This window comes from Polypterus senegalus, chromosome 1 (assembly GCF_016835505.1).
Source record: "Polypterus senegalus isolate Bchr_013 chromosome 1, ASM1683550v1, whole genome shotgun sequence".
In the NCBI taxonomy this organism is placed as follows: domain Eukaryota; kingdom Metazoa; phylum Chordata; class Cladistia; order Polypteriformes; family Polypteridae; genus Polypterus; species Polypterus senegalus.
In genome coordinates this window covers 59,372,380-59,397,617 of record NC_053154.1, presented here as the reverse complement: position 1 = coordinate 59,397,617, position 25,238 = coordinate 59,372,380, and the positions used below count along the sequence as shown (strand labels likewise).

The 25,238-nt window shown below is 36.5% G+C and overlaps 1 protein-coding gene across 1 annotated transcript in view; it reads left to right on the top strand.

The window, feature by feature from the left end:
* Positions 1-23,337, top strand: part of immp1l (inner mitochondrial membrane peptidase subunit 1) — a 57,857-nt gene extending 34,520 nt beyond the window's left edge. The window contains exons 3-7 of the mRNA XM_039749594.1: positions 9,957-10,069; positions 10,317-10,405; positions 10,642-10,768; positions 22,914-23,024; positions 23,189-23,337. Of these exons, the coding sequence (XP_039605528.1) occupies positions 9,965-10,069; positions 10,317-10,405; positions 10,642-10,768; positions 22,914-23,024; positions 23,189-23,257 (501 nt within the window). The 5' untranslated portion in view covers positions 9,957-9,964 and the 3' untranslated portion in view covers positions 23,258-23,337. The remainder of the gene's footprint in view (positions 1-9,956; positions 10,070-10,316; positions 10,406-10,641; positions 10,769-22,913; positions 23,025-23,188) is intronic.
* Positions 23,338-25,238: the final 1,901 nt, after the last annotated feature.

The following is a 25,238-nucleotide window of genomic DNA, read 5'->3' as shown; positions in this document are numbered from 1 at the left end:
CTAACATGCCTTCCAATGAGGAAGCAGAGCCTGGGGACTCTGAGGTGGGCTCTCCCATCTCTGGGACTGAAGTCACCGAGGTGGTCAAAAACTCCTTGGTGGCAGGGCCCGGGGTGGATGAGATCGCCCGAGTTCCTTAAGGCTCTGGATGTTGTAGGACTGTCTTGGTTGACACGTCTCTGCAACATCGCATGGACATCGGGACAGTGCCTCTGGATTGGCAGACCGGGGTGGTGGTCCCCTCTTTAAAAAGGGGGACGGAGGGTGTGTTCCAACTATAGAGGGATCACACTCCTCAGCCTCCCTGGAAAAGTCTATTCGGGGTTCTGGAGAGGAGGGTCCGTCGGATAGTGAACCTCGGATTCAGGAGGAACAGTGTGGTTTTCGGCCCTGGTCGCGAACAGTGGACCAGCTCTTCACCCTTAGCAGAGTCCTGGAGGGTGCATGGGAGTTTGCCCGACCGGTCTACATGTGTTTTGTGGACTTGGAAAAGGCATTCACCGTGTCCCTCGGGAATCCTGTGGGGGTGCTCGGGAGTATGGGGTACGGACCCCTGATAAGAGCTGTTCGGTCTCTGTACAACGGTGTCAGAGCTTGGTCCGCATTGCCGGCAGTAAGTCGAGCCCGTTTCCAGTGAGAGTTGGACTCCGCCAGGGCTGCCCTTTGTCACCGATTCTGTTCATAACTTTTATGGACAGAATTTCTAGGCGCAGCCAGGGTGTTGAAGGGGTCGGTTTGGTGGACTCAGGATTGGGTCACTGCTTTTGCAGATGATGTTGTCCTGTTTGCTTCATCAGGCCGTGATCTTCAGCTCTCTCTGGATCGGTTCGCAGCTGAGTGTGAAGCGGCTGGGATGAGAATCAGCACCTCCAAATCCGAGCATGGTCCTCAGCGGAAAAGGGTGGAGTGCCCTCTCAGGGTTGGGGGAGAGATCCTGCCCCAAGTGGAGGAGTTCAAGTATCTGGGGTCTTGTTCACGAGTGAGGGAAGAATGGAGCGTGAGATCGACAGGCGGATCGGTGCGGCATCCGCAGTGATGCGGGCTCTGCATCGGTCTGTCGTGGTGAAAAAGGAGCTGAGCCGTAAGGCAAAGCTCTCAATTTACCAGTCGATCTACGCTCCTACCCTCACCTATGGTCATGAGCTATGGGTAGTGACCGAAAGAACGAGATCGCGAATACAAGCGGCTGAAATGAGTTTCCTTCGCAGGGTGTCTGGGCTTTCCCTTAAAGATAGGGTGAGAAGCTCAGTCATCCGGGAGGGGCTCAGAGTAGAGCCGCTGCTCCTCCGCATCGAGAGGAGTCAGATGAGGTGGCTCGGGCATCTGATCAGGATGCCTCCTGGACGCCTCCCTGGTGAGGTGTTCCGGGCACGTCCAACCGGGAGGAGGCCCCGGGGAAGACCCAGGACACGCTGGAGGGACTATGTCTCCCGGCTGGCCTGGGAACGCCTTTGGGATTCTCCCGGAAGAGCTGGAAGAAGTGGCGGGAGAGGGAAGTCTGGGCCTCTCTGCTTAAGCTGCTGCCCCCGCGACCCGACCTCGGATAAGCGGAAGAGGATGGATGGATGGATGGATATCTCATAATGGATAGTTAATTTAGTTTTCCTCCATTTACGCTCAGCTCTATAACATGTTCTTTTTAAATCAGACACTCTTTGGGTCTTCCATGGAATAACAATGCTAGAAGATTTTTTAACTGTCTTTTCAGGTGCAACTATGTCAACAGCAGCTCTTACTTTAGAATTAAAGTTTTCCACTTTACTATTTACATTATCCGCGCTATTATAGTTGGCACTATAAATGGACTGATTGCTTAGAATGTTTGTAAGTTTTAAAGCTGCTGATGAGTCAAATAAGAGTTTTTTAACAATATGCTTCTCATGAATGTTTTCTATCATTATTTCTATATTAAATAGTAGAAGGAAATGGTCTGATAGACCAATATCAATGACCTGCTTTATATCAACTTTTAGTCCTTTAGTAATCACTAAGTCTAACGTATGACCTGCTTTATGTGTAGGTTGATTAATGAGCTGTCTCAAATCAAAAGAGTCCAGGAGGTTCATGAATTCTTTTACTTTTTGGTCACACTGATTGTCGATATGAAAGTTAAAGTCGCCGACTATTAAGAGTGTGTCATAGTTCGTAATTAAAATTGACATTAAGTCAGAGAATTCCTCAAAGAAAGATGCATTATATCTAGGAGGTCTATACACGGATAATACTAGAACATGAGAATCTCCATGAATAACAACGGCGAGATACTCAAAGGACTTAAATTTACCAAAACTAACATCTTTACATTTTAACCGGCTCGAGTAAATGTTTGCCAAGCCGCCCCCCTTTTTTCCCTGGTGGTCTGCACGAGTAAAACTGTAATCCGGAGGCGCAGATTCGATTAAAACAGCCGCGCCGTCTGAGTTAAGCCACGTTTCACTTAGTGCAATAAAATCAATGTTTCTATCACTAATAAGATCCTTTATAAAAAATGTCTTGTTAGTTAAAGCTCTAACATTTAATAGTGCCATATTTAATGTTTCGGAGGGGCAGAGCTGAATTCTATGCGCGTTATTGGTATTTGGAACAAAAACTAAGTCATTTTTGTTAATGCCGCTCAGAAGTTTTTCTTGTGTTCGTTCAATGTTCTCCCATGTTTTCAACTTCCTCCCAGGGACTTGAGATGCACAGTTCGATTGATAATTGATATTTAACTTTTCTAATAAGAGTATATCAGTAAAATAAAATACTTGCACTATGATTTAAAACTTATAATCCTCAGAAATATTTTCTGGGGTTTTGCAGGTTAACTTCTGAATTTCTTGTTTGTTTCTATTCTAGTTGTGTTGCCAGGGAAATTTCCTAATACAATGGACTTCAGTTATAGTGACATTGATGAATCAGGTGTTTCACAAGTACTGAGTGACTAATTGAGTACTTTTCTGCATACAATATTTTTTTGGGTTTTTTTTTCCAGAAGCTAATATTTATATATATTATTTCACTGGATCATCTTACTCTGGAATATGCTAGATACAATTGCCAAGGAGTAAAACATTTCTGCTGTAGATAAATTCTTGCCTTTCCTAGTGACTTTGGTTATTGTTTGGGATCACTGTAAAACACACTTTTATAGGAAACTTTGAATTGAAACATGTAAGTAGTAGGAATAATGACAATTTTTGGTATAAATATAATTTCACCCTATAGCAGATCCTGTATAAATGGTAGCTTCAATCAAATTTGACTATAACACTTTGATCTGTAATCTTGCACCATTACAAAGTTTTGGAGGGTTTAGATAAAAAAAGAATACACTGAATCATGGTTTACTTTTAACATATTACATCAGGCATTGTCATTTATAGGCAGCACATTTGTGTGGCACATGCTGTAACGTTTTATTAGGGGTGCAAAGTTATGGCAAAGTTAATAGTTGACATTTATTACCTTTGATATTATAATTACAGCCATCATTGTGCAGGGAACCGCTTACAAATTGTATATGAAACTGTTAAAATTGTAGATTATCTGAATAATTAAAAAAATGTTTAATAATGTTTGTTTTTAATTTTTTACAATAAAGATTCAGCACACTTACAGAATTTGTAAATACAGTAAGTTCCTCCTCTCTTTTTGAAAATTAATTATCCTTCTGAAAAAAACAGCCATCACTACATCTCACCCTTTAAAAATGAAAAAGTGGTAAAATGTTAAACATTGGAACGTTAATTTGAGGTTCTGCAGTATTAAGGAAGCAAATGTTGAATATGTATGTAAAAATTAAAGTACATGATAAAATCTTAAATGCCATTAACGTAAGATTAAGACGTTAATTTAAACACAACGTGATGGTTCTGGTGTATTGGTACAGTATATAAAAGCATTAAGTGTAATAATATTAATTTGGAGAAGTATTTCAATAGCAACTCATATTTACATGCTGCTACCAGTTGTGTCTTGAGGAAAGTATTGTAACAAAAGGAGCACTCATTTAAAGAAGCAGCATTGCAAGGATCTACTTTTATATATCCATCATCAATATAATGAACCATTATTATTATACATGCTTCCATAATTCTTCTCAACCAAAAATTGATTATAGCTGCATAAAGTGCTACTTGTTTCAAATACATTTTGATTTTTGTCTGACATTTGGAATGAAGTGAATGCGGAAGAATAATTGCACCTTGATCATTTTTTAAAACCTTTGTTGCACACAATTTTTTTATTGTAGCCTTGTTTACTGATAAACAAAACACTATGACTACTGTTACCTGATTTTACTTTTGATAGCCTGATGTATAAGAACATGTGTTAGCATAAATAGTTAATTAACGGTTATCTGTGTTGTGAATTTATGATTACTGGAACTCTTTCTGACCTTTAATGCACCCATCGTACTGGACTATGTGGTTGAAATTTAAATGGCTGTATGGATGTTTGCATGCAGTGGTTTAATAGTTTGCATAGTACACTTTTGAAAGCAGAATAATTCCAATTTGCAGGCAATTCCCTTTTTTTTACTAAAACATCTAAAATGTGTCAAATGACATGGTTCAACATTAGTTATTCTCTTTAATTTCTGGTGAAAACAGAAAAAAATATTCACACTTTTTAAAAGATGTGAGTGCTTTGGTATATGCTCAGCAGTGCTGGCATCTTATGTGGTACAATGATGTATTAACATGAAGAGAGAGGAGCACTGAGTAGCAGTTCAGGTTCAAGCACCATTACCTAAGACTGTCATTTGTTCCTTCAAGTATACAGCACCACTGTCATATCGAGGGGAGTAGGGGGATCGTTTTTCAGTGGCGAGGCTGGATATCAACAGAGCAGAACAGATAATCAAGCCAGTAGTCAATAGTAGCCTTCCTTGAGCTTTACTGAACTTTTATATTTATTTATTTATTTATTTATATTTTTATATATATATATATATATATATGATCGCTTATCTTCTTTTAGGACAACGCTTCATCTTCAGTCGTCTGTCCACCCTTTTGGTTAATAATACTATTTACATTACCTGTCAATCATTTCTGCTGCGTCCTTCATTTACATAAACCACACTCTCACTGCAGTTGCAAGCATGTAAGTTAGCTTTATATTAATAAATAATAAAATGAAAAACACATGTTGGCTAATTATTTTCCTTTTTCAATAATGTCACCATAGTTCAATAAAATTTGTCAAGGCATTTTTAAGATTTTGGATTTTTATTTTTTCTGTTGCTAGGTGTTCACCACTAAATACTGATATATTGAAACATTCTTTCTTTCTAGTGCTCAAGATGTACCATCCTACCCAATGTTCACTTTTTAACTATGAGTGAAATAGTGTTTTTGGTTAGTGAGTGAGTGAGGTATACGGTCCGAGTGATTGGCAAGTTTTTGTAGAGTAGGGCCTGGGTGTGTTTGTAAATGTCGTGCATTGGATTTGCGTCCTGTTTTGCATCTGTTGCTACAGGGACAGGCAATGAGCAACTTCCAACAGTGAGCAGAATCAAGTGACAATGAAGATAAATGTTATATTATATTGCAAATGCAAATAGGTAAAATTCGTAGTTCTTTTCCATTTTAATTACTCCTGTAATCCTGTAATCTAAACTTGCCATTTATAGTATTAAATAGTTAATGTATTCTTATAGACTGCACAAGTATAAGCTTTTTGAGACCATGTTTAAAATAAGAAATTGTATGTTTGTTACTTCTGTGTTCTTATGTGATTTTTGATGACACAAAACATTTTTCATAACAGATGGTTCTTTATATTAAATTTGATTGCAGAATCACAGGTCACAAATAGTCCCAGATGGTTAAAACTAACAAGATCTCTGCAGTTAATTTTTTTTTCTTTTGCTGTGTACACAATAAATTGTAATCTAGGATTAGAGAAGACAAGGTGTTAATTTCTAATATTTGTTTCAATTAGACTTCTTTAAAACCAAGGAATAAAACAGAAATAATGCTGTGTATTTTTAGTCACACCATAATTATAATAATGGGAATTTACAGCTAATTTGAATGAATATTTTGTTCCTGACAGTCTTTGCATATTACGAGACTGAGAATTTCTATTGAAAACCAAGCAGTTGCATATGGATTGTCCCTTGATATCATTCACTTGCCGTGTAATCTTATTATGCAAAGTTCTAATCTTCACCTAGAATGAATGCCCAAGGGTCAGAATATAGTCATATCAAGGTTCTGGGGTCATGTTTTGTGATCACTGCCCTATTCTTCTAAGCAGATCTGGGATTTACAAGTATTCCCCTGACACTGTCAGAGATAGACAACAAACCCTGCTGCATGTTAGGAAGACAAGACCAACACGAGTTCCTTGCTGGGATTATACTTGATTTGTAGCTGTAGGATTTTCTAACAGATGTATTATTGGACAGGGAATAAGGGGCCACCAGCACGGCGAAATTGGATCAAGATTGGCATTCTCGGCGAGGGGACTGGCTGCTAAAACAGCAGCTGCCTGCAAATGTGACTTCTTTCAGGTGAAGCAGTTTCCAGTCATTTGGAAAGAGATGGGATGAAAAGGAACCTTGGTGATAATTTTGATGTCTGTGAGATTTAGAACCAGTGTAATGGGATTATCGGTAACACCTTCACTGCAGAAAAAGCCACCTGGCGCTATAACTGGCAGCGACTGAGAACTAATCCTTTCCCATCTCTAGGATGTCATTCATAAAGCTCAAAGTGATTTCCGCACTGCTTGCCGTGATTAATGCTATCAACAGAAACGATGAGAAGAAAGCTCAGAATTCATTATAAAATGACTGACATACAAATTGTTCTTAAGCTTTGTTTCCTATTAATTTATTAGAAGGGTAACACTGCTTTTTTTAAGAATAGCAATTTACTTCTCTGTTCCTGAATAAATTAATAGTTGTGGGAAATAACATTTGACATTTTGATTCTAAATTTGACTAAAACAATACCAGTTTTATTAGTACATTTAATTTTGTGCTCTCTATTAAGCTAAACTTTCATTACTTTAAGAGTTAGATTTCTAATTTAAATGCGTCTTTAATCATCACATAAAATCCCCAATCATAAAACAACAACACTTAACTGTCATATATTCTCTTAGCGTAGGAGAGGACAATATATATTCCTAGTAGACCCACTAGTAGATACTTATTGCTTGTTTTGAACATACTACAGTTGTATTTTACCATTCTAGTATTCTACTACCTTTTTTGGTTTAAATTGTTAACATTAACCATTTATATCATAGTATTTTCAAGTTGCATTAAAAATTGTGGTATGTAAAATAATGTATGGTAAGTTTACAAAACATTTGCTATGTGGACTATAAAGAAATATAAAATTTATAGAAGACATACTTTTTCTTCTTTTTTTCCCATGTGTTTCAACTCTGCTTTAGTTAATACAGTTCCAAATTAAGCGGCATACCATATATACTTCACACTAATTTACTAGATAGTAGGAAAATTAATTTGAAAGTTAGTTATGACTTTAAACCTGGTTTTAGAAAGTGCAAAATATTGATTGATCTATCATTGAAATGCTTGTTTGCCTGCAAGCCTTTTTAGTTCTACACTTTGAACTCAATGGGTTAGGCATGCCATATGAGATATATGACCATCCATCTTTCCAGTACCTTTCTAATCAAGTTCACTTATTTGGGGATCTGTAAGATATGCTTATTATTTCTTTTCATTCTTTCCAAGATGCAGTTGTGTTACTGTGGATTGGACATGTAAGTCTGAAATGTTGTACTTAAAAATGAAATTGAGCAACACTGTTTATATTTTGACTTTTAAACTTATAGTGGAACTGTTCTTGTCAGATATTTTTTTCCCTGAATTGTCCATAACGATTAATAAATACAGCTTCTCCATTTCTCATGTGTAAGTTCTGTTAGGGAAAGCCATATACAAATCATTATTAACATTTAAATACTGAATGCAAAACAAATTATGCTATGCTGTAGTCAAATAAACTGAAAATATGGCATTCAGCAGCTACTTCATTTTTATCAAATTTGTCCAAGATATCTGCCAAGTGGTAAATAGATTGCTGAAGACCAACTTGTGTTTTGGCATTTCACATTTTCTACACGTTATCTGTAATAGTGCATTCTGTTTTCAAACAGTGATGGAGAATGCTATACAAACCATTTTCTTCTTTTACCAAACCCATTTTCCCAAACCTAAAAAAGCATTTTCATGCTGATTCAGAAAAAACGTTCCTGCTGGAAACTTCAACAGAGAATGCATAGTTACAACTTCTACTTCTTTTGGACTTCACTATGATTTTCAACTCTGCTTTTGCTTTCCTTCTCAAAGAAGTTCTTTTCAATTAATCATAGCTATTTAGCCAAACATATTTAACATGGTACTGTATTTTTATTAATTTCATGCATTTTAATCTTAATTTTTTCTATAAACATTTAAGATGGTGCTGTATTTTGCTTCATCCCGTGACCCTGTAGTTAGTATATAGCAGGTTGGATGATGGATGGATGGATTTTGTTTCATTTCATTTATTTTGTTTTAGAAGTAACGTTTCAAATTTGAACATATTGCAAAAGTAGTCTTTTTTGCAGTTAAGACAGTAAATATTGTAATCAGTAAATCCAATATGAAAAATATGTTACAGAGAGCATAAGGACCTGTATGTTTACAGTAAGGGATAAAGATGCTGCTTTCTTTGAACATTAAAAACACCTTTATTCAATGAATGAGTGTCCTCTAAAAAAGAACACACTGTGAACTTAATTTACATCCAAAGCAGATTTGGTCTTTGTTGTTGCAGGAACCTTCTATCATGTAAATCTTTTTGTTTTCCTTGAAAGATGGCATACTTTATTGTGAAGAGTTTACCTACTAATTCTTAAGTCTTCTGTAACAAAGCTTTTGTTTAACAGTATAAAACTGCACTTTCATTTTGCAAAGTGAAATCACAAAGGACATTGTATCAACATTTAATTTGTTATAAAAAATTAATCAAGGAAAAATCCCAGTACTCTTAATACAAATGTAAATTCTTAAAAGAGTATACATAAAATTAGCAGTTGTAACATTATACTTTATTTATTTTTTGTTAATTTTCATTCTTCCTCCTATTTTGTATCTATTTTTAAACTCATTTGTTCTGACAAATTACCCAAAGTTCAGTGGTGAAAGGCCAGTGTGCACCTAGAATGGCCTTTGATTCCAAGTAGCCTACAAACACACCCTTGCATTGTCTTAGTAATTGTTTTAAACAACTCCCAAACACATCACTGGAAAACAGAATGTTGAAATACTGGAACCACATGCATATCTTAACCTAATTGTAAATCCACACACTGCCTCTTTCTGCATTTTGGCAGTAGCAGTGTGTGGCATTTCTTTTAAGCGCTTGAGTTTACCACCTTAAGGAAGACTTAAGTTGCTGGTCTAATATGCCAGAAGACAGTTTTCTTACCCATAGATCAGAATCTTCACACATGTCCCCTTTACCCATGAGGGTTAGATTTTTAAGTTCGAGGTGGAGTTGTTTAGGTCTTGCATAATCCTGATTAACTCAATTAAAGATCACAAAGAACTTTTGATAAAGTGTTGCCTACTAACCCTTGTTATAACAGCAAGCAGGCTTCATCAATGTAGGAAGTTTGTTGAACTGCTGCTTTGAGGTCTGAAATTTAAACAACCGCAACATATAAAAGTAGGGATATACTATTAAGATTCTCAGTGGGGAGTCAAAGATAATGTGCATGTACAAAATATAAACAGTAAGTGTCTGCAAATATGACATGAATATTAAATTATAAAATTAAAGCCATATAGCCAATGTGTCTTAAAATAGATTTTAAGAATAAAACAACTAGTTAATTATGAGATTATTGCTTTATTTATTTTGCACTGCCTATTGATCTTGATAGATTACCATTACAGACTAGTGGGTTTTGTTGAAATCTTCATTTTTTGTTTTCAGGTGCCAAAATGATAAAAAATATTATCAGCAAGTCTTTGGGTTTTATTGGATATACCATTCAGTATGGATGCATTGCTCATTGTGCATTTGAATACATTGGGGAGCTGGTAGTGGTATGTGAACTAACTTACTTCAATCATACTTGTTGTTGAGTTGTGTTTATCTTAGAAGAAGTAAATAAATCTGTACTTTGTATTTCTTTTTATTGAAAAAAAGAGAAAATACTGATTATTCATGTGATTGTAAATATTCAAAAAATATTGTCCTTAAGTATTAATCACCACCTAGTGTGTAAACAGATCTGTAGCAAATTACAGCATTTATTTTTTTTTATTTTTAAATGAGCATTCTTTTTTTAAGTGCTCAGGACCTTCAATGGAACCCACAATTCAAAACCATGATGTTGTATTTTCAGAGAGGTTAAGCTGTCATTTGTATTGCATTGAAAAGTAAGTTTTTTTTTTTTATTTTATTTCTCTATTATCTTGTTCTTGGTTAGATATTTTGTAGCTGAAGCATTACTAGTCAGTAGAGCATTTTTGAGGTCAGTGGCACATTCTCTTTTCTTTCACACATCATTAATGTTGCCTGTTAAATATCCTACAGCTGCTTGGCAACAAAAAAATCTGTTTTTTAAGACCCTTTCTCTTTTGCAATAAATTAACAGTGTTTGAATTTTCCTCAGGGGAGATATTGTTATAGCAAAAAATCCTAGTGATCCGAAGATGAATATTTGTAAAAGAGTAATTGGATTAGAAGGAGACAAAGTCTGCACAAGCAGCTCATCTGATATCTTCAAGACACATACTTATGTGAGTACTAAATATACAAGTTTTTATTTCACAATATTTGAGATAAATCGTGCAGCTATCAAAAGTGGCACATTTGGAAAAACTGCTAAGAGTGAAGGAGACTAATTACTTTATCATTTTTGTGCTCTGCTCTAATTTGCTCAAGTTTATCTGAGTTTTCTAGCAAAAATGTTGTCTTTAATATTGTGTTCTATAAGAGCCTTTCTCTTGAAGTTTCTCCACCTGCAAAATAACAAATATTAAACATCATAAGACAGTATGAATGAACAATATGTTTTCATCTGACCAAGGTTCTACTAAATTTAATCTATGTGCATTCCCTAGATTAAAGTAAAGGCCCTATCAAATAATGCTGATATATTAAGTCCCTGTGTTACTTAAACAGAAACGGCACCTGATAATGTCACTTAATACCTCTTAGGTCTGTAAATAAGGAATTGGCTTCCTGTCAGTCACTGTGATTAAATCCTGAGCTACACATCCATTTCTCAGCAACGCACTCTCCACAATCAATCACAGCACACTGCTAATGCCTTGGCTACAGGCAACAGAGGAGAAACTTGTTTGCTCTTGAGCTAAAGTGGAGTTCATTGCAGGGTAGGCTTTGCCCATTTAGCCTGGATTTCTATGGCAAACGTAAATGTGAAGATAAGTGTGGCACATGCACAGTGTTTACAGATAAAGGGCTGGCTTCACTTTTAAGCAAAGATGATGTTGACAGAGGAGCGTGCTTCACAGTTCCCTTCGTTTCAGGGAGTAACATTAATGCAAAATAGTTCCTTAGTCTTTAATAATCATTAATGTTTTTATTATTATTATTTAGAGTGCTTCTCAATTTTCCATGCCTTATAATTTTATGTTTCTTCAAGTAATGCCATGTTTGTAGTAAACCAAAAATCTCTTGGTATTTGTTAACAAACATTTGCACTAACATTTTCTTTACGTCTTTATTTAGTAGGATGCAATATCTACGATTTCCGTGTAACCCTGTATGAAATGAGGCAGGTTTTTGAAAAATGATGGCTAAATGAATGAATATGAGGTTTCTAATTTAAACATCAATGATGCAGACACCATTCATTTGGCATTAACAAATAAATCATCAGTGTATTTAAATGTTTGTTCAGTTTAATTCAATTTAATTTTAGCTTGTGGTTCCAAGAGAGAAATTTGGTGTGTCAGTAGAATTTAGAGAGAGACAATGACATAACGTTGAAAACATCAACAAAGAACTCTATCATCAAAGATAAACTTTTGTAGAATTTGATCACATATAGTGGTGGACTAATACTTGCCCAGACCATGGAACATCTGTTACATAGTTGTAGTTACATAACCCTGATGTTTTTATTACATTTTGAAAGTACAGATACAATGTAATTATGTAAGTACTGTACACTTGTTTTGGATCAGTGATAAATTGTTACATTGTAATTATATAAACTGTGGAATACCAATGACAACCGAGTAATTAACTATAATGTTACATTGTATTACACAGTAAGTACGGAGTAATAACTCTTAGTTACTCTTAGTAAAGTGTTACCAAAAAAGGTTAGAATTCTCACTAAAATGACTTATATTCCCTAGATAGTGCTGTTGTCCCTTGTCTTCATACTGCTTCTGTATTTTGATTAAAAGTCACTTTTGAGTCTGTAATTGTCTTAAGATATCGGTAACTTTCTACAGTCTTCACTCCCTGGTCTTTAATAATTGTTTTTTTGAGAAGAAACTATGTATCTTCTGAAATCAATTAGTTCATTACTTTTTAGAACCTTCTAATTGTTGAAAAGACTCAAAACAAAAATTATCTACCTCTAAACCATGCCTGATGTTGTTTTCATTAAATTCATCCAAAGTCACTAAGTCATCAACACATTGTAACATGAACCCATTTTCAGATTTACTGTAATAACCATTAGTGTAGAGAATATACAAAAGACGTAGAAGAACACAGTCTGGAGGGACCTTGTGGATGAGGACAGCTTATCAGGTAGACAACCATTTACCTTTACAATTAAGTCCTGTCTGTTAAAAAGTCAGTCAGCCATCCTACAAAATTATAAGTCCAAATAGAAATGTTTAAGAAGTCTCCCTGCAATGGGCCTGGATGGTCTTGAAAGTTGAGAAGAAGTCTACAAAGAGGAGCTTTACATGAGTCTCAACATCCTCCAAGTGCACAACAGATCAAACAGGTAACAATGGTGTCCTCTGTCCCTGCACTTTCTCTGTCAGCTTCTTCATTTCATGTTTTTCAAATGATTTCATATCCAGCGATATCAGAGCTACTGGTATGAAGTCATTTAAGTAGGCTACTAGAATTGCTGTAGACTGTTTCCACAGCTTTGGAACCTGCTGTTCCAATTACAACCAAAAATAATTTTTTTAGGAGAATATGTCAGGTGGACAACAGTGTGTTTGCAATCACTTCGTCATGAATAATACTGAACATTGTATGCAGATTTGCTCTAATTACTAGAACAAGTAAATCTGAACAACAGTAGCACTATGTTATTCACTAGCACTTGGCTTTTGTTATAAAATGAAGATTCAAGAGGCATATTTACTGAGATACTTGACTCTGCCATCATTATCTTAAAAAGATAAATATGGATTTAAAAAGTGAGGTCTTTTTCTGATTGTATACCAGAGTAACAAACAAATCACAGTTTTGTTTTGTTTTATTATAAACATAATAATATGCATTCCAGATCTACGGTATAATGGATGGGTAGCACGTGCTGTTGCATTAGACCCCAGCTTCTTCCAGCCCTGAATTGGATTGTAGCATTTGTATTATTACTATTGAAACACATTGGATTTACTGTATTTTAGCTTTGTTGACATTGTTCAACAGAGCAAGAGTTTTTAATGTCAAAGTGAAAACATATCATACCAGTGATGTAGAATAATTAATCACATATATAAAACACAAATCAACTGTTGCATAAATATTCAAATCAGTGTTGAGTAGACAACAGCCTTACCTTTCTTTGCACATCTACTGTACATAATCTTCTTTACAAAACTTGTCAAGCTCTGTTGAGTGTAGTGCCGATAGTGAGTGAGCAGCCTTTTTCAAGTCCAGATACAAATTCTCAATTGGACTGAGATCTGCACTCTAACTCGGCCACTGAAGGACGTTAACTTTGTTGTTTCTAAGCCATCCATGTGTAGCTTTGAAATGAGGCTGCATATTGTTTTCCTCCAGCATGTATTTTGCTTCATTCATTTTACAATAATAATAATAATATATTTTATTTATATAGCGCCTTTCCCATGCTCAAGGCACTTACAGAATATAAGAAAGAATGGTAGGTTATACAGTACATAGTATTGTACAAACCAAATAAAAAATTGAGAAGATTAAGACAGCAAATTCAGAGAAAGCCTAACAGACAACATAATTGATGGTCTCGCACACACATACAGGTTATATGAGCATCTTGACAGAGAGGTAAACTGAGAGAAGGGGAATGAAGTCAAGTAGAGCTAAAAGCCTTCCTGAACAGATGAGTTTTGAGGTTTTTTTTTTTACAGAATTCATGGAGTCAGCTAGGCTGTTTAATTTTGGTAGGGTTACAATCCTTGCAGGCCATGCTGCAGAAAAATATCCCCACAACATGAGGCTTCCACCATTAGTGGGGATGATATGCTTTTGATAATGTGCAGTGTTTGGATAATTTCAAGCGTGGTTTTAGTCTGATGGCCAAAAAGCTCAGTTTTGGTTTCACCTGACCATAGAGCTTGCTTTCAGATGACTTCAGAATCTCCCATGTGCCCAGAATTGAGATGCAAAGTTTTTTTTTTTTTCTCTTTGCCATGCTTGCATAAGCCTGCAAGTGGTGAAGCACCTTCCAGTCTTATCCACTGCAGTTTGTATCTCCTTCAGAGTTATTGTAGGTGCCTTGGTGGCCTCCCTCAATAGTCTTCTTCGCTCGGTTTTTGTGGGAAACTTGCTCTTGGCAGATTTACATCCGTGCCATATTCTTTCCATTTTGAAATGATTGACTTAACTGGACTCCAAGGGATATTCAGTAAGATGGATATTTTTGTGTCTTCATCCCCAGTCTTGAACTTTTCATGGAGTAGCAATGGAGTGTTCTTTTGTTTTCATTGTGTAGGTCAGGCCACCATGTTGACTCACCCCAAATTGGACCAGATCGGATGTATTTGTACTACAATCATTTGAAACCCCTTGACTCCAGACAGATTATCTCCATTTAGCTAATTATGTGACTTCTTAAAACCAATTGGCTGCACTAAAGATGATTCAGGTGTGTTTACATTTGCAATTCATTTAGAACGCTTTGGATCTGTTTTCACTTTAACATTAAAGAGTCTTTCTCTGCTGATCAGAGACAAAAAAGCGGTGAATACTTTTTATAGGTACTGTAAACATATACAGTATTTATGTACATATTCACAATAAAGCCACAGGATATTCTAACACTGTGAACCTCTTTCTTAGGCTTTATCCTCTGTTTGGATATCATGGTTTTCATTATTAACATGATGAAAAATGTTCTACATTAAAAGTACTGTCTGTAGAACTGCTTTTTAAGATTTTGCAAATTACCTATTTTTATTATTTGTACTACTGATTCTAAAATATTTTGAAATAATTATTATAATAAAACATTCAAGTTTGGAAAGTCACTAGGCAAGTTACTGTATCCAAATATTTTTTTTGTTAATCCAGTCGCTTTTATAGTAGTTTTAATGTTCTTTGCTTTGGGTCATTGGGCTGCGCAAAGACACTTTTTTTGATGCTGGAGTTATGGTGGGACACTCTTTAATGCTGCTGTCTTACAACTGGCTTCAAGTCCTGTCCCTGTGTTCATTTTGCACATTCTGTCTGTCTCGTATCCTAAAAACATTAGGTTACCTGGCCGCTTTAGCCCTGTATGAGCAAGTGTGCCTCGGGATGGACTTGCACACTATCCAAGGCTAGCTTATTCCAGCACGTGACACGGCTTGAACAGATTCCTCACCCATTGCAACTCTGAATTAGACTAAAAAGGTATCAGCTAGATGTTAATAAATACTTTTATCCAAATTCACATACAGCATATAATTCTAAACATTATACGCTTTCCTCAAGTGATGCGGATGGAACTTGCAGCACTGAATTACTGTATATACTACAGGAACATAGCCATTGGGCTAAAATGTTGTATTAGCACTCTGGCTTCTCAGATTTTCACAGTGAGACCCATAATCAGCTTTTTTAAAATTATTATTGTTACTAAGTTGTAATGGTCAGATAGCACTGTTTGAGTAGTGTGGTGCTACATAAACTACTCAGCTTCACTGTCTTTATTGCATTTTTCAGTGTCTTAGAATTTGTATGCCTTTTTTCTGATTAATGATTACTTTATACAATACAATCTTGCCGTTTCTATTAAAGTGTCTTTTTTTTTTTTAAATTGTTAAACCTTTGCATGAAATTCATTGTCTGAATGAGAAACATCGATATTCAGCTGAATGAGCCTGTGGTACGGACTCTCTATCTGGCAGGCCACCGTTTGTGAGACTCATGGACTGTGTTTCTGATATGTATGTGAGCAACACTGGATCACCACAAGGAACAGTCCAGTCTTCTTGTCTCATTACTCCCTACACCTCAGACTATAGATATAAGACCAGGTCATGTCACCTGCACAAATTCTTTCATGATTCTGCACTAATCGTGTGTATTGGCAAGGAGGATGAGATAGAGTATAGGAGTCAGATGAAGGTCTTTTTGCATCAAGAAACAGAGAATTGTCTGAAGTTTAATATCAACTGGTTATTGACTTTTGATGCACCAAGAGCCTCTGTGTCCGATCACTATTCAGGGAGCGGATGTGGAGGTGGTGCACTGCTACAAGTACTTGGGGGTCTACATCAATTACCGGCTGGACTGGTCTAGGAACAGAAAGGCGCTATACAAGAAAGGGTAGAGCAGACTCTATTTTTCTTAGGAAACTGTGGGTTGCGGGTTGTGACATCCTTTACATCTACAACTTTGTGATTACTAGTGTGATTTTCTAAACTGTGGTGTGCTGGTAAAATCACTTAAAAGAGGCCCACCAAAAGTTTCATAAATGAGGCATGGTCAGTTATGGCACACACTCTCGACCCTCTAGAGCTGGTAGCAAATGAGGGAGTTGATACACTAATACCGAGTACTTATACCAACAGCAACATGTCTGCATAATGTCTCACTGGGGCTGGGACTTTTTATCCTTGGCCAAGTCAGATGTTTTTCCTTTCTTTTTAGTAATTCTATTATGTATTTGAGAGGGTTGTTAGTTTGGTATAATATTCATTGGACTTCTGTAAAAATCAAAATTTCCCTGGGACAAATTAATGCTATCTACAGTATCAGTCACAGAGACAAGTGTTTATATTCCACATTCCTGTTTTCTCCTTTGTATTCATCTTCTTCTGTGTTGGGGTTTAATGTGCTTGATCGACTTTTTCAGTACAGTTTGGTCTTGCACATCTTCAGTCAAAGCCCTTTCCTTCTGATCTTTTTCTTTTTTTATTTTACCCATTGTATCCAGCAGGAGGTGCATGCCCCCCTGGAAGAGGTTCATTAGAGAGTGCAGCCTTTACTGTACTACTAAAATACATATAAAATTATAAAATAAAGTATTATATCATTCCCTAGTGTACATTTTAGTTCCAGCTTAATATCAGCTTAACACTCACAATAAACAATAGTCAAAGAAGAACTATACTTGACCAAAACATGATGCAGTCGAGGTTTCTTGCAATCGGCACTTGTCCAGTCTTTGATATCGAGTGTGGGAAAGCATTGTGTCCTAAACACAGGCAGGAACAACGTCTTCCATCTATCCATAGTTTAGCTATGAAATTCCATGCAGATGTTTGAATTTTTTTACCTTCTCTTTGAACATACTTCCTCCAAGTATGGGCACATTCTGGTTTGCTGGTTCAGCATCACAGAGCTTTTTAGATCCCTGCACATTCCTTTTATCCCTGAATACCCTGCCTTGAACAGCCTGTTTGTCATGAGTCTGTCTCGTCAACCATCAGGTAATTTGCTTGGCAATTCAAAGTTGAAAGCCCTGAAAATTGCTGAATGACCCCGGCCAAAATTATAGATCAAGACACCGTGACACTTCAGCATTATGTAACACCTGATTCATCTAATCTCCCTGCCTAATATGTTATGTGAAAGACACATGTCTTTTTCATATCAGCTGTCTTACCTAAACATGTCTGGTTTCTAAATAAAATCAGATACAATGAAATACACTTTACAGATCAAAGTGACATACTTTAAACATTGGCTGTACTACACCCATCCACTTCTGCTTTGCCCTCCATCATTTTCTCTTCCCCTGTACTTCCATTCCCATCACTGTTTAGCCCACATACTTATTGTATCTCCTCATCACATATTCCATACCTTTTCAAGCAACTTTCCTGTACTTTCTTAGATATCTCTCCCACTTTTGTTTCACCCGACTGTCTCCTTTCTTATTCTTTGCTTTTTGTAACTCCACACGTCCATCTCTACACTCTTATTTCTGCTATATATAACTTCTTCTCCTGATCTCCCCTTACTGTCCATATCTCCGCTCCATAAGTCATTGCTGGTCTTACTACAGTCTTAAAACCCTTACCTTTAACCTTCGTCTTAATTGTTTGATCACACAATACTCCTGATACCTACTACTGTAGTACTATCTACTAGTTTAGGTCGATAACCACCCAAATAAACTTTCTAAAATGAATCAAGCAGACTACTTCCAGTCAAAACATGAATCTCATACTGAAGGACATCTGTTTCAGGAAGAAAACCACTCAGGACTTCTTCACACAAAGAGACATAGGAATCTGAGAACCTTTAACAAATTGCCAAACTATGTGGTTAAAGAAAAAAAAAACTTTTTAACTAGGTGTCCAAATGAGCATGGTCTCCACTTGATTGTCAAATGTAATTCTGTTATAAAAGATAATATTGCCTTCATTTTGCCAAAACTTTTTTTTTTTTTTTTTAAAGGACACAATTATAATGAACAAGATAGAGAGATTGAAACTGTTTTGTATCGGGTACTTTATGAAGTGCTGGTGATTTATTTATTTAAGAATTGCTATTGGCTTAATCTGAAATCTGAACTGTTCATGTGGCCTTTCTTCTGCCTTTGCTCATCTTCCTCACACTTCCTGGAAGTAAAAAACGCAGTGTTAAAAAAAAAAATAAACAACATTGTACCAGAGACGTTGGGTGGTCAGTTAGCCTAGCAATTTTGAGCCACACTCTTAATGCCAGTGATGCCAAAAAGAGTACTTTGTAATTTTTTCTAATGCCAACTTTGTATGTCCTGTTCTTTGTTCTGGATTGAACTTTCTGAATCATTTTGGGTTAACATAATACCTTGTAAAGCAGCTCTTTCTGCTCTGAACACTTCCACGTGCAACCTGGCCAATTCTGAAATTAAATGTTATATTTCTAGTTTTACATATCCAGGCAGTGTAGTTTAAGTAAAAGGTTTTAAACCACAAAGTTGCCAGTTCAATTCCCAGCTCCAGCTGGTACTGTGGTTCTTCACCTGTGTGATAAACCCCGGGTGTCGGTGAGCCTCAAACCCCAACACGATCACAAAAACACAGTCCTTTATCAAAAATAAATGAAGGTTTTATTTAAATACCTCCAAAAGTATTACCAATACACACAAAACACTGGTCTTTTTCTCTCCAAGATATGTTCCCTCACCACCGCACTGCCCTCCTCCAGCAGAGTGTTGCCTCTCTACCACCCAGCTCCGACTTGCCCGACCAAGGGAGTGCGGTCCCTTTTATTACAAACCTGGGAGTACTTCCGGTGTCAGAGCGATTGCCCAATGGAAGTACTTCTGGATCACACGGAAGTCCATTATTTGAGTAGGGAGCTTATTTCCCTGGAACAACCTCTTCAAGCACCCTGTGACTCCAGCAGGGCTGTACTGCTGGCTTCCCACTGGGTGGAGATATCCGGGACTGCTGCCATCTAGCGTGCTGGGGGAATAACAGTTCCCTAGCGACCTCTCTGCTTCTGTAGGGGCTGTCCATCCATTTCTTTCTTCCGGGTCTGTTTCCTTTCCTGGTCCGTCCAGCCTGTGAGGCATCTACACTTGCCAGTAGTCCACTTCAGGGAAATGTATGTCAATAATTGTTAGGCAGCATGATCTTGTAACTGGCCATGAAGTAGCTATGAACCTCAAGCAAACATATGCAGCAATAACAGTTTAGCAGCATGATATGTGAACAAGTCAAATTTCCCATTGAATGTGAAACATGTTAAAGAATGTTGATGAATAAATGCAAAATGCTTTTTTTATAATTTAACAAGGCATTTTCTGTTAACGTTTCATATAAGAAAGCATGGTTATATTACTACTGTATATAAAACTTAAAGCAGTTTTGTTCAGATATTCATTTGCAAACTTCAGACGCTGAATTTTGTGGCCAGGAGACAGGAAAGCTTTTCTTCTGCTGACTTACCACGAGGGTCATATGTGTTCAGGTGTCACTGCGCAGTAGAACAGTGCACCACCACTCCAGAGTCTGCTAAATCTTCCTGAAGGTCTTTTGCAGTCAAACGGGGGTATTTTTTAGCCTTTCTAGCAATCCAACAAGCAGTTCTTTCAGAAAGTTTTCTTGGTCTTCCAGACCTCAACTTGACCTCCAGTGTTCCTGTTAACTGCCATTTCTTAACATGATGAACTGAGGAAACAGCAACCTGAAAATGCTAATCCTGCTTTGTGAGCATCAATTGTTTTATTTTTCAGAGTGCTAGTAGGCAGCTGCTTATTGTTGGGACAAGGTTTGAGGAGTCAAAAAATGTATACAGCTTTGCAATTTCCATCACTATGGGTTTCCTAACAATGACTGTGAACAAGCCATTGCCCTGTCGAGCCAATTAAGGTCTGAGACCTTGGAAACGTTAATCTGAGACATCAAATATCTTGGGGTGCCCAAACTTTACTTTTTTCATTCTGCAATTGCACAAAATGAAAACAATACATTAACCTTACATAAAACACTGAAAAGAAATGTGTCATCTTTAACTTTATGTCTTTTGGCAATAAGTTAGTTAATCCTTACTTACCTCTTCACAGTAACAGACATTTTAAAAAAGGGTGCCCAAACTTTTGCTTGCCACTGTATGTGAAATACCAAAGCCCTCAAGTATATTAAGTCCACCTTCTACAGCAAAGCAATATCAGCAACCAAGAAACAATCTGAGTAGGGAGGCTGTCTGCAGCCTTGAACTTGCGCCTGGACAATAGTGTGTTTTATGCCAGCTGCCTTATAATGGAGCTTCCTTCTCAGAGGAGTCATTAACCGAGATATTACTGTAATGGGTCACTTGCCAGTCCTGTTATGCCTATTGGGTTTTTTCTTTTTTCCTCCATTATTGGATTTCTAATAGATTCATATCTTTTAATCAACATTTATTTATATAGCACATATTCATACAAAAAATGTAGCTCAAAGTGCTTTACAAAATGAATAGAAAAATAAAAAATAAACATAAGTCACCATTAATTAACATAGAATAAGAGCAAGGTCCGATGGCCAGGGTGGACAGAAAAAACAAAAAAAAAAAACTCCAAAGGCTGGAGAAAAAAATAAAATCTGTAGGGGTTCCAGACCAAGAGACCGCCCAGTCCCCTCTGGGCAATCTACCTAACATAAATCAAACAGTCCACTTTGTATCACAGAGTATTCTTAATATATAGATAAATTGATAGATAGATATAATATAGGTAGAAAAATAGGTAAGTAAATAAATATAAGACACATACTTTGGTTTGAACAGACACTAGAATGACTATAAAGCAAGAAAATTAAAAAGAAAGAAAACTGCTGACTGTCACAGTCCCAGTCAGGCATTATGCAGGCGTTTTGCTGGTTGTATAAAGGAGCCCCCTTAACGTTTCCTGACATAAAACCTGCCTGTGTAACCTTAAAATAAATTTCTCTTACAGATGTACAATGTACAGTACATTAATCACTTCCCTAAATTTGGCCATTTGAGGGACATAATGTTCACCCAACAAGTCAGCTTGTACGTATGTTATGTAAAAGTGACTAAAACGCACTAAAATGCAAGCATTCTTTTGTTTACCACTTTATAGTAATTCATCCAGCTTATAGTGAACCTCGTGAAGCATGGGAAAATCAAGACCACAGGCAATTAGAAATGCTGTACTAAAGAATTTATACAGGTTATCAAAAATTGTCAAAACTCAGCAGTGCTCCTGTTTAGTTTGAATAGAGTTTAATGTTGATGGACTGAAATTCATTCCATGCTTTCCATTTTTCAGCTGTGTGAACTTTTTTTTATAAACTTGCATATGGTTGGGTCTTAACCATTTTACACTTTTGTTTAATTATAATTGGAAACAAAATCTGCTTGTTCATTGTATATTATACCATAATATTTACAGCGTTTTACAATATGTGTTTAGTTTTTTCTTTATATTGTTAGTGTGATTGACTTTTGACCTATGAACTTTACATGAAAAATGGATTCAGGACCGTTACACTTCTTGACAATGTAAGGACAGTTAACACATTATCATGGTTGAAAGTTATATTATAAAAGTAGGCCTCTGGACTGTTACACTCATTATTACAATATAATGTGGTATTGATGTTACTTTCACATATAGAGGACTGGGGACTTAATTAAAGCTTTGACAAGTCCATCTCTGGTGATGAGATTATTTGTAATTGAGGTCACAGGCAATTACCATTTGGTCCATTGCGGCATCAGTGGTAGGCCCAACTTTGGTGGAGACCCCAGGGCGTTGATGAATGCATGCTTGCCTTGTTTATGTTGTCCCAGCTACAAGAGGGCAGATTTTAGTGAACAGCCTAATGACCCCGTCCCAGAGTTGTGATCCTGAATCAACATAAAGACTTTCTATGATTGTTTACTAGCGTTCTGGAAAAAGCTGACTTTACTGTGCCACACTTTTATAATCAAAACCCACCCACCTTTACTACTTCCTAAATTCTGCTTTCATTTAAGCTACAGTATGCTTTGTTTTGTTGTATGAGGAATTTGAAAGTGCAGAAAGAAATCTTATTTAATCTTGATTCATATTACATTCTGCAATTTCCTTTGATGTTTCAGGTACCAAAAGGACACATCTGGTTAGAAGGGGACAACATTAAGAATTCAACCGACTCACGGAGTTACGGCCCAGTTCCCTACGCGCTCATAAGAGGCAGAGTTTGCTTCAAGGTATATTTATTAAGTACTGTATAACATTTTGCCTTAGTAACTCATACAAATAATGTATTCTGGAAGATAACACACACATGAACCCATTTTAATAAAGAAAGGAACTGCTTGCATGGGTCTTTTACCATATTCGGTGCTAATCCATACATGTACTATTTTTCTAGGTATGGCCATTTCACAATGCTGGGACTTTCGGGAAGAGCCCAAATGAAAGAGTTCCTCGTAATGTTTGAAGACATTTCCTTAATTCATATCTATATTACATATATAGTTGTGTATGTACTGTATTTTATAATATATTCAAAACAATTTCTTTATTTAAATTGGGTTTTCATATTTTTTTTAAATAAAAAAAATCATGTTTTACTTTGAATAAATACAGAATCAAACATTTTGGGTCAATGACATCTAATTTTGGGTTAGTTAGAAATAAATACCTAAAAAGAATTAGGATATACTGTACTTGTCAGACAAACAACTTTTTTTTTTTTTTAATTCTGTTGCGTAAATACTGATACTTCTTATATTAAGTTTTCAAATACAGATTGTCAGAAGTTTCACTGACTCTTAGAGTACAGACATGCACCAATTTGAGTTGTGGCAATTCCTACTTACAGCCAAGGGTCATAGGAAAACACTCAGGTAGTAATGTTTTAGAAGATGCCTAAACAGGCCACAATAAGAAATCTTTTGTTATTATTATTATTTCACAGGGTCTCATATGTTTTCTGACTTTTAGAGGACCCTTTAAGGTGTGTTTTGATCGGCGCTGCTTCTCGTGGCTAATGCTCATGTGTTCGGCCCACTCTTCCTTTCTTATACCAGTGCTTCTCAACCTTTACGGTCCCACAGCCCAGTTATGCTTTTTTAAATTCATTGATGACCCAGTAGCAGCTATTGGTGAAACAACCCCCTTGGTGAAATGAGCAGTTCCCCTTGAAGAAACAAGCTCACTTAGATACAGGGAACATCTCGCACAGCGCTGCCAATTGCTTAGGTGACCCACTCACAAACCAACAGCAGGAACCCACCAGCGCAGCAATCCAGTGGTTGAGAAACACTGCTTTACACGGACCCAGTGTGTGGCCACTGAGACTTGAAGATCAGTCTATGCCACTCTGTACTAGCAGTTAGTATGCACACCAGTGATCCACCTCAGACTCGCAAAGCCTCAAATGCAGTGACCTGTACACTTTGTGACTGACATACAGCCAATAGCCAGTCCTAAATTGAGCCGCAAGTTTGGTGCTTTACTGTACTTTGGACAACGCCAACATAAGTTGGAAATAACGAAGAAAGCAACACAAAATGTTAAGATTCATATAAATCTGTAACGTGAATTATTTATTAAGCAAGAACTTTATCACAATTCTTTCAAGAAGTGAATTCAGTGTATATTAGGGAGCTTTGCCCCACTGCTCGCCAATCTCCATGCCTGTGCTACATGCTAACCTCTTTGCGGTTCTGGGGATGCGGTTGTACAATTTAAACAGATTTTTATTTTCATGGGAATTGTTACATATGCATAATAGAACTATTTTATATTACAGCGAGTAATTAATCATAGTAAAAAAGAGTAAAACATAATAGTTTGAAAGTAAATGATGTTTCATGTTGCGTTAAGAGTTATTCGTTGAGTAATACGATTTCGTTCTGTTTGGCTTTGAAATTAACACGCAAATACTTTTTAAACTTACACTTTTACTGCAAAACTTCAGTGAAAACAATTTTTTTAATAAAATTTTCATCTATCGCATTGAATTTTGATTCTGTGTTTGGTCTTTCATCGTGACAATGCAACGTATAACTGCCCGTGATTGAATTTCGTTTCTTTCTTTCTATTAAATAAAACAACTTTTTCGAATGATTGGCTCTGAGATTTGTGAATGGTCTTTGCTATTCTAACGGGAAACTGTTAACATTTTAATACGAATTGCATATTAAGATCTCCTTTGTTGTGCAATGTTATCTCCAGAAGATTTACTACATTACATTACTTTCTACAGTAATTCATGCGGTGAAAGACCAGACGGTGTTAATGGTTGTAGACATTCTTCGGAATAATGTAAATGAGCACACACACACACTCTCAGCAAGGGTAGGTGTAAACGTGCACAAGTGCTTTTAGTTACCAACAAACATAACGAGTCAAAATCCCGATGGTGCAAAAGTTCACTGCTTCAATAAATAAATAAGTAATCCATTAAAACACGT